Source organism: Dreissena polymorpha, chromosome 1 (genome assembly GCF_020536995.1).
Source record: "Dreissena polymorpha isolate Duluth1 chromosome 1, UMN_Dpol_1.0, whole genome shotgun sequence".
In the NCBI taxonomy this organism is placed as follows: domain Eukaryota; kingdom Metazoa; phylum Mollusca; class Bivalvia; order Myida; family Dreissenidae; genus Dreissena; species Dreissena polymorpha.
Genome location: NC_068355.1, coordinates 66,169,844 through 66,186,721, shown reverse-complemented (window position 1 = coordinate 66,186,721; position 16,878 = coordinate 66,169,844). Strand labels below are relative to the sequence as shown.

General features: G+C 36.0%; 2 protein-coding genes across 57 annotated transcripts in view; one reads left to right on the top strand and one right to left on the bottom strand.

Moving 5' to 3' along the window:
- LOC127833244 (putative transporter SVOPL) overlaps positions 1-2,692 on the bottom strand; it is a 77,504-nt gene extending 74,812 nt beyond the window's left edge. For all 50 annotated transcript variants that reach the window (XR_008027369.1, XR_008027330.1, XR_008027368.1 and 47 more), the window contains exon 1: positions 2,598-2,692. The gene's annotated coding sequence lies outside the window, so the exon portion shown is untranslated. The remainder of the gene's footprint in view (positions 1-2,597) is intronic.
- A 2,928-nt stretch (positions 2,693-5,620) lies between these two features.
- Positions 5,621-16,878, top strand: part of LOC127833171 (zinc finger protein Xfin-like) — a 32,495-nt gene continuing 21,237 nt past the window's right edge. For 6 of the 7 annotated variants that reach the window (XR_008027259.1, XR_008027258.1, XR_008027257.1 and 3 more), the window contains exons 1-4: positions 5,859-5,956; positions 9,388-9,701; positions 10,617-10,880; positions 14,938-15,140. Coding sequence is in view for 2 of the 7 variants with exons in the window: in XM_052358372.1 (XP_052214332.1) it covers positions 9,391-9,701; positions 10,617-10,880; positions 14,938-15,140 (778 nt within the window). In the remaining 5 variants the exon portion in view is untranslated. Of the gene's footprint in view, positions 5,741-5,858; positions 5,957-9,387; positions 9,702-10,616; positions 10,881-14,937; positions 15,141-16,878 lie in introns of those variants that run through there. The other variant, XM_052358373.1, reaches the window with a different exon arrangement.

The window sequence follows — 16,878 nt, the reverse complement described above, 5'->3', positions numbered from 1 at the left end:
CAATATAAAGTGCATCATTTATTATTTTATATATAAGCTGTATATATTAAATTTATAAATTATTTGTACATTAATATGTGTATTATAATCATTAAGATTATGAGATTTTGAGTGTAACTTCTTGCGTTGTTTATGGTTCTTTCATTCAGCAATATATAACCACCGTCTGTCGGAGTATCTATATTCTTGTAATCTTGTCGATCCCTGCATAGGCAAATTAATTTAAAATTCATATAAACATCATTAAATCTCAATAAAAACATCATCAATATTCAATTTACTAAACTGATCAATTTCCAATAATTCTCGCGTGTATTGCGCTGTGTGAAGTAGCAACTGGCCTTTATTGATCGTTGTCGATTAATTAAGAGATTAAAGAGATAATGGTCTGTGTTAATTGATTGATTGAGTGTCGTTTTAAAGGGATCTTTTCACGCTTTGGTAAATTGACAAAATTGAAAAAAGTTGTTTCAGATTCGCAAATTTTCGTTTTAGTTATGATATTTGTGAGGAAACAGTAATACTGAACATTTACCATGGTCTAATATAGCCATTATATGCATCTTTTGACGATTTTAAAACCTAAAAATTATAAAGCGTTGCAACGCGAAACGATTGAATAATTTGGAGAGTTCTGTTTTTGTCGTTAAGTTTTGTGAAACTACGAAGATTGCTTATAGAAGGTATAAAATACGTCTACTAAGTGTACTTGGCGGAATAGCTCAGTAGGCTAAAGCGTTTTTACTTCAGGACTCTGGCAGGACTCCAGGGGTCACTGGTTCGAAACCTGGTCCGGGCAATGTTCTTTTCCTTTTTTTAATTTTATTCTTGATTTTTTACTGGAGCTTTTACGATCCAATGTTTACATTTATCGATATAAAGCATTTAATGAATAAGTTAAAAAATGCCAAAATCTGTGAAAAGGCACCTTTAACCTAATTTAGTTAACATTGAGAACAATTACTAAAGCATATAGAAATTAGTTATGTAGAATATGATTATTAAGTTAAAACTAATATCCTAAAGAGTATACTAAATATTGATGAATGCATAAATCATGTTTATAAAACAGAACTGTTATTATTTTTTTTTTTTGAAATTATCTTTAATATGATTATTAGCGTATGATTAAGTAAATAAAAAATGAAACATAGCGGTATATTTTACATTGTGTAGAAATTGGCCTCAAAGAAAATGTTCAATTATAATAAATACATTAAGGTATAAGATTATTATTATTTAATTATATCAATATTAAAATGGTAAGCAGCGCAACTTAAAGGCCAATTTCGTAAATTATGTAAACGGTCTCCAAATGGAGAGATAAAATGTCAATTTATATTATAACCTTAGTCGATTTCGTCCGCCTTTTCAATTAAAAAGACCATTTATTGTATAAGCAAACCAAAAAGACCGATATATATGATAAATGACGTCTTCGGTGATAGGTTTCTCTTCCGCAATGAGGCCTATCATCAGGCCCAACGGAATGATGGTTTGCATTTCATATGCAAACAGTGTGAGGAAAGAAACTGGCCAGAAATCACCGAAAACGATGCGGATGAAGATGAAAGAGCACTCACCAACACTGACCAACAATCGATGGGCAACTCAATTTACGAGAACGCTTCATTAATGATTATGAATTTCATAAAATGTGCTTAACTATATTATACCCGATTGCCATGTAAGATAATACACATATTTCCAGAATGCTAACAAGAGTTCCACATTCTGGCGGTGTAGCGTGCGAAGTAAAAAAATGCGTTGTCACGCGACAGTCCTACATAAAAGGCAGTGACTTCCGTCTATGCTCCAATGCGCATGTGCACCCAGCTGACCCGAAGCTTCCTCTTCGAGCGAAGTCTTCCACCATTGTAAGTTATTGTAAATGAAACGTAATGTTTTAACATATTTAAATTATTCATTAAAACATGGGACGACAATTTCAGCTCTTATAGAAATTTTCGTTTAAATGATGTCTCCAGTTAAGTTAAGGCAGATAGTGTAGTCCCTGATTAGCCCGTGCGAACTGCACAGGCTAATCTGGAACGACACTTTACGCACATGCATAATTCCCAGTAAAGCATTATCGTATTTATGTTTTGTTATGATCAAACAGCGTATCAAGGAACAGCCTCATGCCCGGGCAATAAAGGTGTAACATAAAGTTTTCATTAATTAATATAATAAACAATTAGAGAAAATTACTGGCCTTTGACGGCTTTGTTACAAACACGCTTACACGTTAAAGAGCGCCGTCTTGATTTTTCACACATGTTGGCAAGTATGTAGCTTAGTTGTCATTTATTTATTAAAATGTTTAAAAGATAACAAATTTCGTTATATGTATTGCTTCCCTACTTTGATAATAAAATTTAGGGCGAACGGACCCAGGGCGAACAGGATTTAGGGCGAACAGAAATTAGGGCGAACGGACCCGGATTCCTGTGACGCTGTGTTTCTTCTTTTAACATAATTGTTTAGTTATATTCGCTAAGTTTGGGTGGCATAAATAACAAAAGTGCGAACAACTTTCTTTCATAAATTTATCAAGAGGAACCACGATTTATTTAACATCAAATGTGTATTAATACCATATGTTTATAGCAGATGATCTCTGTGCCACACAACCGTATGTATAACCGACGCTTGTAATGCTCCTCGATGATAGGGGCGGTCTCAAACCTATCAAATATCATGGTTTTACGCCGCTTTTAAAGCGAAAGTATCAAATCTAAAAAATGAAATTGTGGGCAAGCCCAACAAAACATATTTATTTATATAAATAGAAGTTTAAGTATATTCTTTATTCAATGTTAAAGCTGACTGATTCATAATGCATGAAGAATTTGAAAGATATTAGATGGAAATCAGCGTCGTGATTGTTAAAATTACAAAATATCACATATTCAACTAAAAAAATCGTTTATCAAGAAGCAAAAGAAATATTAATGAAGAAAACTGATACTCAAGATACACGTTCGTTAATGAGTAATCAATAGAAACCGATGCAGTCATAAAGCGAAACGATCAATTAATTTCGAGTACTTCTGTCTCTTTTAGGTAAAAAAATGCTACAAAAAAGTGGATCCAATACCAAGTTTAAAAGTCATGATGGAATATATAAGTCCCTATGATTGAGTGGTTACGTTGATCGTGCAAATTATGAGAAAGGAAACTGTGAAGAGTCCCGTTGAGGATAAACTTTTTTGTTTCTTTCTTAAAGGGGCCTTTTCACAGATTTTGGCATGTATGGAAGGTCGTCATTAATTGCTATATATTGATACATTTAAACATTGGACATAAAAAAAATCTCCAGTAAAAAAAAACAAGAATACAATTAAAAAAGGAAAAAAGTAACCCGCGACTGGACTCGAACCAGTGACCCCTGGAGTAAAAAGTCTACTGCTAGGAGCCTTAGTCCAATCGACAAGATAAGATAAGATAAGATTTATTTTGAGTCGGCAAGACATAAATAGACAACATGAGCCATTAAGGCTATTGAACCGACTATATAAACATGTGTATAAATGTAACAAGTATAAAACAGCTACAATATGGAAATAATCGACCACCCATACTCATGTTATGAGCGGATGTATTTTTTATTTAAATAAGCAATCCTCGTAGTTTCACAAAATATAACGACAACAACAGAACTTTCCAAATCATTCAATCGTTTCGCGTTGCAAAGCTTTATAAATTTTAGGTTTTCAAATCGTCAAAAGATGCATATAACGGATATTTGAGAGCATGGTAAATATTAAGTATTACTATTTCCTCACAAATATCATAACTAAAACGTAAATTTGCGAATCTGAAACCACTTTTTGTAATTTTGTCAATTTACCAAAACGTGAAAAGGTCCCTTTATATAATATTATGTGTTCATTCCGGAACTCTATAGTCCCGTTATTTAAATATTGCCATATACCGTAAGTCGTTAAACTGCACGCTTGAATAATGATAAAGTTGACGAAAACGTTCATTTTTAATCCTTCGCATTTTAAAAATCGAGTGACAGACAAAGAACGCATGGTAAGTGTCAACACATTTTTCAATCGATACACAATTCTCTTGGTAATCTCGATTCCTTATACAAAATGGAGTTGGATATCTTTAATTAAAGAAACAATTCGATTGAAGGTGCATTGTTATTTCCCGCCCGCCCCATCCCGATGGGCGTACAGATACGGTACGTGCAGGTAGGCGTCATTTCGCACGTGCAACGCAGCTATCATCCATCCTCTTATGTGCTTTGCTACTTTATCTTGTATGAGAAACCAAACGATTGTAATTATACTTGTACATAATTATTATATCCAAGCTCTACACCGCATATTGTAAAAGTTAAAAAAGGTACGTACAAAATCTTCACTATACCTACAAGATAAGCGTAAGTTCCGTCAAAATTTAATAGAATAATTATCTGAAAGGCTAAAACGCAAATTGCCATTTTTTCACGACTGCGTTCCTTTTTAATGAGTTATTGTCCTTTTTTAAATTGCATCTGAAATCTCTTGTTTGAAACTCCAACATTTTACCTGCGATTTTCTTCAAACTTTTACAAAATACATGTACCGTGTATGTGTATGCAAGTGCTGTAGCGCATATCGTCGAGGCTTATCAAAGATTTTGGCATGTATTGAAGTTTGTCATTAAATGCTTTATATTGTTTCATGTGGACATTGGATCTAAAGAACTCCAGTAAAATTAAAATAAAAAAATACAATTAAAGAAAGAAAAAAAGTAACCCTCATCTGGGCTCGAACCACTGACCTTTGGAGTAAAAGTCTAAGGCTTAGACCACTAGCCCGTCCGTGCTCATAAAATTAGTGATGTATTTTATAATTTATAGATGCAATCTCGTAGTTTCACAAAATATAACGACAACAATAGAAGTCTCGAAATGATTCAATGGTTTCGCGTTGCAATGCTTTTTAATCTTCGGGTTTTTAAATCGTCAAAAGATGCATAAAGTGAATATTTTAGAGCACGATAAATGTTTAGTAGTACTGTTTCCTCACAAATATATTGACAAGAACGAACAATTGCGAATCTGAAACTTTTTTAACTTAATTAAATTTTTAAAAAAACGTGAAAAGGCACCTTTAACCACGGCGTTATTTGAAGATTAGGAGTGATATCACCTCGTTTATAATACTTATAAAAGCTTCCGTCAATATACAATTTTCGACTTTCTGTATAAATCAATAATCGATTTTATGTCTGCAATAAATCGTTGTCGTTGTTTGTATATATCAAGAATTGATTTCCAGATAAAGAGACAAACATATTTTATATAAATACAAATCGGGATAAAAGCGTCTTTAATAACAGTAAAACGTTACATATCTTCGAGCCATAAATTTGATATTAAATAGGTCAATGCCGCGAAAATGAAATTTAAATTTATGCGAAGCTATGCTTTGTGACATAGCTTTTTCATGCGCATGCTACAGCGATCGCATTTCTATGTCCCTTTATGCCACTAATACTAACTTCTTTCCAATTTGAAATTAAAATTTTGAGAACACCCCTTAATCACAAGAGACGCTTTTACCCATGTCGATTATAGAGCGTCCAAGTAGCATTGATGAATGTCCTAACCTACCTTATTTCACAAAATGGTTTGGTCCTCTGAAAATTGGGGCTTGAGATAATTTTTTTGCATGGCAATCTTTATTGATTTCATCGCAATTCTTTTTTTTCGCGAGGAAAATATTACACTGATAAGGTTAGTAAACCGAAAGATTTTTATTTAGTATTTTTATTAAAAATATCGATAATTTGTGTGCATTTCAGAAAAAAGGCTAAAAACATTGCGTAGGCCACCTTTATGTTTTCTTCCTGCGTCTGTTTTTGTCTGTGATTGTTGATTAAAGTAAGAGCCACACCTCCAGAATGAGAAAGTATATATGTGTTCCATAGGTCATTTTAATGGCATAAATAGGTGAAAAAAGCTTTTTTAAATGTCAGTTTTCGGCTAGATTAATCGTTGTTGCTAATGAAATATTGATTTTTACGTGCCCTGGCAAAATTCGGTATTCAAAATGGCGAGTTTAATTTAAACAGGCGGTTCCATTCTTTTAAAATGGGGAGGATTTGCCTTTTTCGAATTAAAAACATATTTAATTGAAAATAGATGCTGCATACAAATAGATACCAATTGCATTTATAAAGAAGATTGGAGATGAATATGTATTTTATTTGCAAACTAATTCAGTAAATGTTATTAACTAAATTAAGAGAAATTTTTGTGTTAAATGTTTATTTTAATATATTTATATGTTTATGTTACTTATTTTAGCATTTCAAAAATCATGATTTCTGAATATATTTTATTTAAATGAACATTACTTTCAAGTTATACAACTTTGTACTTTAGTGTTGAGTTTAAACATCATTTAACAAGATGTGTGCCTTGGGTTTCATTTTTTAAAGGTTTTTTTTTAACTTGTATTTTTTTTTAAATCACATTATATTTCGAGATATTGAATTGGTCATTTAAGGTCTATGACTAGCCCAATGAGTGGAGTGGAGCAAACATATACAAGTTAGAATGGTGCTTCTAGTTTAACCCTTTCCCACTTAGGGCATTCCCACAAATTGAAATGGCTTGTGTATGTGCAAACAGGATAAAACCAGAACAGTAACTTGCAGCCTGTTCAGGTTTTATGCTGTTTGCTGCTCATGAGTATGTAAGGGTTGGAACTGAAACCTTAACAACTTTAATCTAGTAAGAAAGTCCTTTAATTAATTTTAAATTTCTAACTTAAGGGACAACAAACATGTCAAAATATGTATTTAACTTTTTAAAGTGGTAAATGCATTTTTTGTGATATTAAAGAGTGGTCTTGGTTCAAATAAAAGGTACATGTATAGCACTATTTTTTTCTTCTTTTTAAAGTACCAGAAAACGGCACTTTCCTCATAGGGAAAAGCCTACAACTTCCCAATTTCTGTCTTAAAAATTCCCGATTAATGTCCCCCCCCCCCCCACACACACACACACACAATGAATGGTCTGGTGCTGGTACTTTTCCCATTAGGGCAAAAAAACCGCTAATGTTATGCCAACTTATTATCATTTTCAGAGTTAGACAACAATTGAAACAAAGCATATACTCACCCCAGCATCTGAGCAATGTGTATTGTCCCCTACCGGTTTCAACGGAGGGGACTTATGTTTTGTGCTCTGTGTGTCTGTCTGTCTGTCACACTTTCCTGGATCCTGCGATAACTTTAAAAGTTCTTAAGAAAAATCATGAAACTTTAAACATGGATAGATGGCAATAAGGATATTATGCATGTCATTTCATTTTGTTCCTATGTCAAAAATTCTGGTTGCTATGGCAACAAATATATATATTAAAAAAATCTGACAATGGTGGAGCCGGTAGGGGACATATATTGCTTGGCAATAGTCTTGTTCTCTTCTCATTTTAATATGAATGGCTTCCGCAAAGGAATTTTCGCTAAACACATTTTTTCTTCTAATATAAAATAAATTCATAGGCAATGTTTGCTATAACTAGTGATTTTAAAGTTTGCAAAACCATTAGTGCCTTTTTGCGCCTAGATATTTGTTTTGCTAGTCAATAAATGTACTTAAATGTTGCTAATTTGTTAGAATGCCAAATAAGAATTTTACATGACAGTTTGAAAAAAGACGTTTGAGGTTACTGCCTGCTCTGAAGGGGCTTTTGGCGTCCAGGACGCAAATTTCCACTCTATATTTCACCTTTTTTTAATCGGAGCATCAGGAACCTTGGTGATAATATTTTGATAAGAAGCCATATCAGTTTGATCATGTCAAGCACTTTTGAAGTATTTCCCTTGAATTGAAAAAATGCCATGTTTTTAAATAGATATAAGTGTATCATCATAAAACTTGGTGATAGTGTTTGTGGGCATACTATCCCATCCATGTTGATAAACATCAAGACAGCTTGAACGACTTCAGAACTATTGCCCTTGAATGATAAAAAACATTGGCCAAATTAAACTTGTCCGACCTGTTACTCAAATTATTATCAAAGTCGTATACATGTATTGACAATTCTTTGGGGAATAAAATCTCCACAAAGTTGAAATAAGAGGCAGGTCACCCAAAGCTATAATGAATTATGGCTTTTGAATTAGCAAAGATTTGCCACATGTATTATTAATGTTGCATGCTCCTTAACTCAAATAGTTTTTATCCAATCATGATTAAACTTTTTGTCTGTGCTAATTTTTAGATTGGCTGTTTTCGGAGAAAACCCGAGCTCGTCTTCCGACGTCCGCATCGTGCTAAAACCTTTACATTTTGTTAAGGTTTTGAACACGGGCTCTTAAATCAAAGTGCCTCAACCTAAAACTTTGAAACTTCACATGTAGCTGCACCTTGATGAGTTCTACATGCCACACCCATTTTTGGGTCACTAGGTCAAAGGTCAAGGTCACTGTGACCTCAAAAAAAAAATTCTGACAAGCTTTCATTTATTAAAAAATGCACCCGCAGCCGAGCGTGGCACCCGTTATGCGATGCTCTTGTTTTACCACAAATTATACATCCTTCACTGATAAATGTGTAGTGTCCGAAAATAATAAGTAATGAAGGATGAAACCCTTGCTACTGTGTATACTATACAGGCAAGTTAAAGATTTTTTGTAAGCTAGTTTCTCCAGAGATTGGCTTGAGAAATCTCATTCAAACCCCTTTATGGAATTCCCAGGCCCCATTCTCTCAGAAATTAGAAATTGCCAAGGAATGTTAAACCCTTAGTGTCTTTCCAATCTATAGGTCACCATTCAATTTCAAAAGTAAACATTGATTATTTCATGTGTTTACCTTACACAGCACTTTGCTTTAAACAAAATCCTATTCTTTTGTATTTCTAATTTGGATTTAATGACATTATGAAGAAAAACTTGTAGCAGAACTTCCTTAAGCCGAATATGGAAATGTGTAGCCATTTGCTTTTTTGGTGTATTTTTAATTTTATAGTTTTTAAAGTCGTGATGTTATTAATTTAGCTTCATTCTGTGAATATTGGGCTGAATTTAAGCATGTGCTTAAATTAATCTGGAGTGACAATTAACCTTTTCCCACTCAGAAGCAAAATAAAAATGGCTATGTGCAAACAGCATAAACCAGAACAGCCTGCGAGTAACTCGCAGGTTTTATGCTGTTTACTGCTCATCAGTATCTTAGGGTTGGAAATGAAGCCTTTAAAACTTGAATCTAGTAAGAAAGGTCTTTTAATTAAATTTAGCTTTCTAAGGGACTACAAATGCGTAAAAAAAGTATCTAACTGCTAAAGTGGTAAATGGTTAAAGCACTCTTGCAATAAGCCCATCCTTCCCATAACACTGCTCAATTTGTTATCCAATACTTAGGTGATGTCAGACATTATAGACATTGGTCCCCGAAAGCGGGGGCGACCCTCCAAGCTCTCAAAGCTAAAGGGAGTGGCACAGTTGGCACAGATGGCACAGATGATGAAACGTCCCATCCTGCCAATAATGGCCAAGCGCCGCCCTATTCGGCAGGTTGGCCGGCCACGAACAAGACATATCGTGGAAGGTTACGATGAGCCACGCACAAAGACAGCACTGAACATTGGTCAGGAGTATGAGCGATGGCAAGAATTGATGGAAAGACAGGAGATCGACAGTCAGGAAGCGATGGCAAAAATGCTTCTGGATTCTTGGTAGTACTTGAACATTTTTTATGCAAAATTTGGTTGCTATGGCAGTCATGCTTTGTAGAATCATGTAGCCAACATGAATAAACATTTCTTAAGCCAAATGAATCAATTTGTAGTAATTTTCTCATTTGGCATATGGCAAAAAGCCCTGATATTTTGCAAAAATGTATATGTATAAAGTTTTATGTTTATGCCCTTAGTAGGGTGGCACATACAAATGTAGCAGTTGCACTGTCTGTCTGTCTCTCCAGTATTTTGTTTTCCAGAGAATTTTTACGCATCGCTTTTAGATATTGAGCTGATTTTTATGCCCCCTTTCGAAGAAAAGGGGTTATATAGTTTTCGCACTGTCCGTCAGTCTGTCACACTTTTCGTGTCTGCTCTCTAATTCAAATAGTTTTCATCCGATCTTTACCAAACTTGGTCAGAAGTTGTATCTAGACCATATCTAGGTCAAGTTCGAATACCGGTATGGGTCATGCCGGGTCAAAAACAAGGTCACGGGGTGCATTTCAATAACTTCTATCAAAGCGTTTATTGGGGGCATATGTCATCCTATGGAGACAGCTCTTGTTGGTATTTGACTCTAGCAGTAGCTACATGACCTACAGATGAAGTGTAAATTTATCGGTCCATTGATTTTCGGCAAAGTTATGTGCCTTGTTCATGTACCTTTTTTCTATAATAACCATTTTCTGGAGGTTTTGAATGCATTGCTTTCAGATATTGAGCTGATTTTTGGTATACATTACCTACAGCTTAATTGTGAGTTTTGCTCTGGTCCATTGCTTTCCGGCAAAGTAATGGGCCTTAGACTAAGAAATTTTTTCACGACTCTTAAATAATAATGTTGGCAAATTATTTATTTATTTATAAACTGAGAATGCAAATTCGTTGAATTAAAATTTCTTTTTTTAGGGAATCCAAAGAAATCATTAAGGAACCGTCAGGAATTCAGGTCTCTACTTCCACACTGAAGGATTTCGAAACATTACGAACCCGCCACAAGAAGTCTGCAGATGAAATGATACGATCCCTCGTTAAGGGGGACGGTGAGCAAGGATCAACAGTGGTTGTGCTGTCTGACGATGTAGCAAGATCGTTTGACATGCTGAAACAGGGCCTGAAGACAAATGCTATTAATTGCATGAAGCATCTGCTGCATGTTCGCGAAAAATATCAGTAGGTAGTTTGTGTCAGGTGAAAACTTCTCCTCTGAAACTGCTATGCCGAGATGTTGAGTATTTTGCGTGTAACATTATATGGTGGTCCTTTACCAAGTTTGTTCAAATCATGCCACTGGGGTTAAAATTGGCCACACACAGGGGTCGCAAGATAAGTTTGTTACTGTCAGGAATGCTTGCACAACATCCAAAGCCTCTTTAGTAGTAAATGAATATAATGCATGCAAATGTCCTCAACCATCAAGTTCCCCTAAAATTTCAGTTGATTGTATCTTTAATTGATGTGTATAAACCCTAAATGAGTTCATATCCCGAAGCTCGTGTGTTATTAGCTTACCTGAGCGCAATGTGCTAATAGTGAGCTTTTGTCATCTCCTTTATTCATCGTCCGTCGTGCGGCAACAACATTTGCCTTTTTTTGCGCACCTTCATATTTAAAAAAAAAAATTATTGCATAGCCCAATTTATTATCATGTACATTTTTTAAAAATATTATGGAGCGTTAATCAAAACGTATTGCTGCTAGAGGGCTGAAATGTTTTATTTTGGTTTGCATTTTTCTTCCCACCTAGAGGTATGGCCCATTTATATAAAAAAAAAGACATCTTTACATTGTTGTCTCACGGAACTCCAAAAATAAGGTTTCTACAATACTTTATCATAAATTAGCCAGCATATGAAATTGGGAATCTCTATATTTTTTCACTTATATTTATTAAACAAATGATCTTTTTTGTATGCAACAACATTTACTCTTTTCCAAATTGTGTTGCAAGTTGCTCAAAAAGCTCTGATGCTAAAGAGCTGACATTTTACAATGATATTTACCAGCATGTAAATGTCCTTATCGCCTTGTTTTGTTTGGATACTTTATAAACAATTTTGACCCATTTTGTAGCAAAAGTAAGTTGTTGTTTTAAGCTCACCTGATTGCTCAGGTGAGCTTTTGTGACCGGTCTTTCTCCGTCGCATGTCCGTCCGTCCGTTAACATTTGCTCTTTAACACTTTAGAGGCCACATTTCTTGTCCCATCTTCAAGAAACTTGGTCAGAAGCTTTGTCCCAATGAAATCTCGGCCGAGTTCGAAACTGGGTTATGCTTGGTCAAAAACTAGGTCACTAGTTCAAAGAAAAGAAAAACCTTGTAAACACTGTAGAAGTCACATTTCATGCCCAATCTTCATGTAACTTTGTCAAAATGTTTGTCTTAATGATATCTTGGTTGAGTTCAAAAGTGGTTCAGATCCGTTGAAATATATGGCCGCCAGTGGGCGGGGCAGTTTTCCTTATTTGGCTAAAGAGAAACCTTGTAAACACTCTAGAAGTCACACTTTTTGCCCAATCATCATGAAAGTTGGTAAAAACATTGTTCAATTGATGTCTCGGATGAGTTTGAAAATGATCGAGATCGGTGAAAAAACATGGCTGCCAATGGGCGGGGCATTTTTCTCTATATGTATATAGTGGCAGTTTTCCCCATTTGGCTATAGAGAAACCTTGTAAACACTCTAGAAGTCACAATTTTTGTCCAATCATCATGAAAGTTGGTCATAACATTAGTTTTATTGATATCTTGGACGAGTTTCAAAATGGTCTGGATCGGTGAAAAAACATAGCCGCCAGTGGGGGGAGGGGGGCATTTTTCTCTATATGTATATAGTGAAAACATGTGAACACAGTAGAAGTCACATTTTTGGCCCAATTTTCATGAAATTTGCTCAGAACATTTGTTTCCTTGATCCGAGAGTTGAGTTCAAAAATGGTTCCGGTCAGTTGAATAACATGGCTGCTGGGAGTGGGGCAGTTTTCTCATTATGCCCCCCCCCCCTTTCGAATTTATATATTGTTTTGCTCATGTAAGTCTGTCCGTCCACCAGATGGTTTCCGGATGATAACTCAAGAGCGCTTATGCCAAGGATCATAAAACTTCATAGGTACATTGATCATGACTCGCAGATGACCCCTATTGATTTTCAGGTCACTAGGTGAAAGGTCAAGGTCACGATGACCCGAAATAGTAAAATGGTTTCCGGACGATAACTCAAGAACACTAATGCCTAGGATCATGAAACTTCATAGATACATTGATCATGACTCGCAGATGACCCCCTATTGATTTTCATGTCACTAGGTCAAAGGTCAAAGTCACAGTGACCCAAAGCAGTAAAATGGTTTCCGGATGATAACTCAAGAACGCTTATGCCTAGGATCATGAAACTTCATAGATACATTGATGATGACTCGCAGATAACCCCTATTGATTTTCAGGTCACTAGGTCAAAGGTCAAGGTCACGATGCCCCTAAATAGTAAAATGGTTTCCGGATGATAACTCAAGAACGCTTAGGCCTAGGATCATGAAACTTCATAGGTAAATTGATCATGACTCATAGATGACCCCTATTGATTTTCAGGTTACTAGGTCAAAGGTCAAGGTCACGGTGACCCGAAATAGTAAAATGGTTTCCAGATGATAACTCAAGAACGCTTATGCCTAGGATCATGAAACTTCCTAGGTACATTGATCATGACTCGAAGATGACCCATATTGATTTTCAGGTCACTAGGTCAAAGCCAAGGTCACGGTGACCTGAAATAGTAAAATGGTTTCTGGATGATAACTCAAGAACGCTTATGCCTAGGATCATGAAACTTCATAGGTACAATGATCATGACTTGCAGATGACCCCTATTGATTTTCAGGTCACTAGGTCAAAGGTCAAGGTCACGGTGACCTGAAATAGTAAAATGGTTTCTGGATGATTACTCAAAAACGCTTATGCCTAGGTTCATGAAACTTCATAGGTATGTTGATCATGACTCGCAGATGACCCCTATTGATTATCAGGTCACTAGGTCAAAGGTCAAGGTCACAGTGCCAAAAAACGTATTCACACAATGGCTGTCAAGGTCACGGTGACTCAACTTAGAAAAATGGTTTCCGGATAATAACTCAAGAATGCTTAGGCCTAGGATCATGAAACTTCCTAGGTACATTGATCATGACGCGCTGATGAAATTATGATGAAACTTGACAGGATGTTTGTCTGGACAATATCTAGGTCAAGTTTGACATTTGGTAAAGATTAAATGAACCGACTCCTCTCAGGTGAGTGAACTAGGGCCATCTTGGCTCTCTTGTTTTTAATTGTGTTACATGTCACTCATAAAGTATTCCTGCCAGAGGGCTGAAACTTAATAAACGCAGATACCAGCATATGAACTTGCGCAAGTAATACAACATATTTTTGTTCAGATTTTATCAACATAAGTGTATTTTTTTCATAGACCAAAGTGGATTGGTGCGACCAACACATTTCTTGTTATATTGTTGCTTTCGAAGAGCTCTAAACATGTATGAGAATTTAACACCTCTTGCAGAAACAAGCACTCTGATTTCTAGCTAATAATGCCCACAGATTTCATTTTATCTTATCAAAATTGAAAGCCAAGGGCCATTAATTAATTTAGTTCCTTTTCCAAATTATTAAAAAATTACATGTTCAATTATATATCCCACATGGATTGTGTAATTGTTGGTGAAATCCTCACTGTTCAAATAAAGCACAACATATAAACGACTTAGCAATGAGTTAGGCCTTCTTAGCAATGTTCATGCTAGTTAGGAAAGGCAAGTTTGTTGGCAAACTTGTCATGTGGTTGAGTGATTATATAGTCAAACATTTGCTAGTTATTGTGTCATAACATTTTTATCCCCGGTCTGGTAAAAAGGGACTTAGTGCATGTGCATAAAGTGTCGACCCAGATAAGCCTCTGCAGTCCGCACAGGCTGAAAAGGGACCACACTTTCTACTTTAATGGAATTAAATGAAATATTTCATTTAAAGGAATACTCTTCATAGCCAAAATCCCTTAAAGGTGGAAAGTGTCATCCCAGATTAGCCTGTGCAGAATGCATAGACTAATCTTTTTCAAAACTATGCATTAAGCTTGTTTTTCCAACAACAAGGCTCGTTTAATCAACAGGAGGTAGGACACACAATTAGCAAGTTATTGTGTCAAAACATTCTAATATAGTCTTTACTTAATACCCTAGGACCCAGAAAGGCAAGGGGCTGGTGAAGCCTGATATGGCCATGTCTGTCAAGGCTGCGGTGAGAGAGGAGATTACAAGACTGGCAGCTGAGGGGATGTTCTCTCCTTCCTCTGCTGCCAAGTGTGGCTGTAAACTCAGTGACAGATGTGAAAAGGTGGAGAAGGTAGAGAAGGCTGAATCTAACAAGAATGGAGATAAGAATGGTAACTATATATATGCCCCCCTTCGAAGAAGAGGGGGTATATTGTTTTGCTCATGTCGGTAGGTCGGTCGGTCAGTCCGTCTGTCCGTCCACCAGATGGTTTCCGGTTGATAACTCAAGAACGCTTAGGCCTAGGATCATGAAACTTCATAGGTACATTGATCATGACTGGCAGATGACCCCTATTGATTTTGAGGTCACTAGGTCAAAGGTCAAGGTCACAGTTACTCGAAATAGTAAAATGGTTTCTGGATGATAACTCAAGACCGCTTACGCCTAGGATCATGAAAATTCATAGGTACATTGATCATGACTCCCAGATGTCCCCTATTGATTTTTAGGACACTAGGTCAAGGGTCAAGGTCACAGTGACTCGAAATAGTAAAATGGTTTCCAAATGATAACTCAAGAATGCTTACGCCTAGAATCATGAAACTTCATAGGTACATTGATCATGACTGGCAGATGACCCCTATTGATTTTCAGGTCACTTGGTCAAAGGTCAAGGTCGCAGTGACTCAAAACAGTAAAATGGTTTCCGGATGATAACTTAAGAATGCTTACGCCTAGGAACTTCATAGGTACATTGATCATGACTGGCAGATGACCCCTATTGATTTTCAGGTCACTATGTCAAAGGTCAAGGTCACAGTGACTTGAAACAATTAAAATGGTTTTCTGATGATACCTCAAGAATAATAAGGCCTAGGATCATTAAACTTCATAGGTACATTGATCATGACTGGCAGATGATCCCTATTGATTTTCTTGTTACTAGGTCAAAGGTCAAGGTCACAGTGACAAAAAGCGTATTCACACAATGGCTGCCACTACAACTGACGGCCCATATGGGGTCACAGTGAATCATTGTGTTTGTCCAAAACTTTAACCTTGGTTAAAGTTTTGCAATATCTAAAATGGTTTCCGGATGATAACTCAAGAATGCTTATGCCTATGATCATGAAACTTCATAGGTACATTGATCATGACTGGCAGATGACCCCTATTGATTTTCAGGTCACTAGTTTACTATATAGCCTTGCATCATGCATAGATTAGTGTACAAGTAGCACTGCTTTGTTAGTTGTTAAATATTATATGTTAAAGAATAAAAGAAACATTAAATGGGTGGATTTGGTCAGCTGTATCGGGAGGAGGAGGCTGAATATGTCTCGAAATTAGTCAGTGAAAACCAAGATTTGGTCAGGGAAATGTCAGTGATAAGTCAGGGAATTTTATTTCATCAGGTTGGTGGCAACCCTGATAAACTACATAGCAACTTTATATTTGGCTAACTGGGGGGCTTTGTGTTTCTCAAAGAAATCTTGTTTAGCTTGCTCTGGAAAAATAGGGCTTAATGCGTGTGCTGAAATTTTCATTCCAGATTAGCCTGTGCATACTGCACAGGATAATTAGCGACGACACTTGCCTCCTTACCCAGATTTATGTTAGGAAGAGGATTTCTTTAGATTGAATCTTTTATTAAAGTGCAAAGCAGACTGCACCTGTAGACTAATCTTGGATGACACCTTATGCACATTAATGACTGATTCTGAACTTGTCAAGAGCAAGATCATTTGAAATTAAGTTATATGAGGGTCAAACTTGAAGAAATGTTGAGCTAATAGAATGGCTTTGTGCTTATCCTCTTGTGTTCTTATGCTAGCTCGGCTGAGTTAAAAAAATGGTTCTGGTCCGTTGAAAATAATGGCCGCCAGGGGGCCGGGCGGTTTTCATTA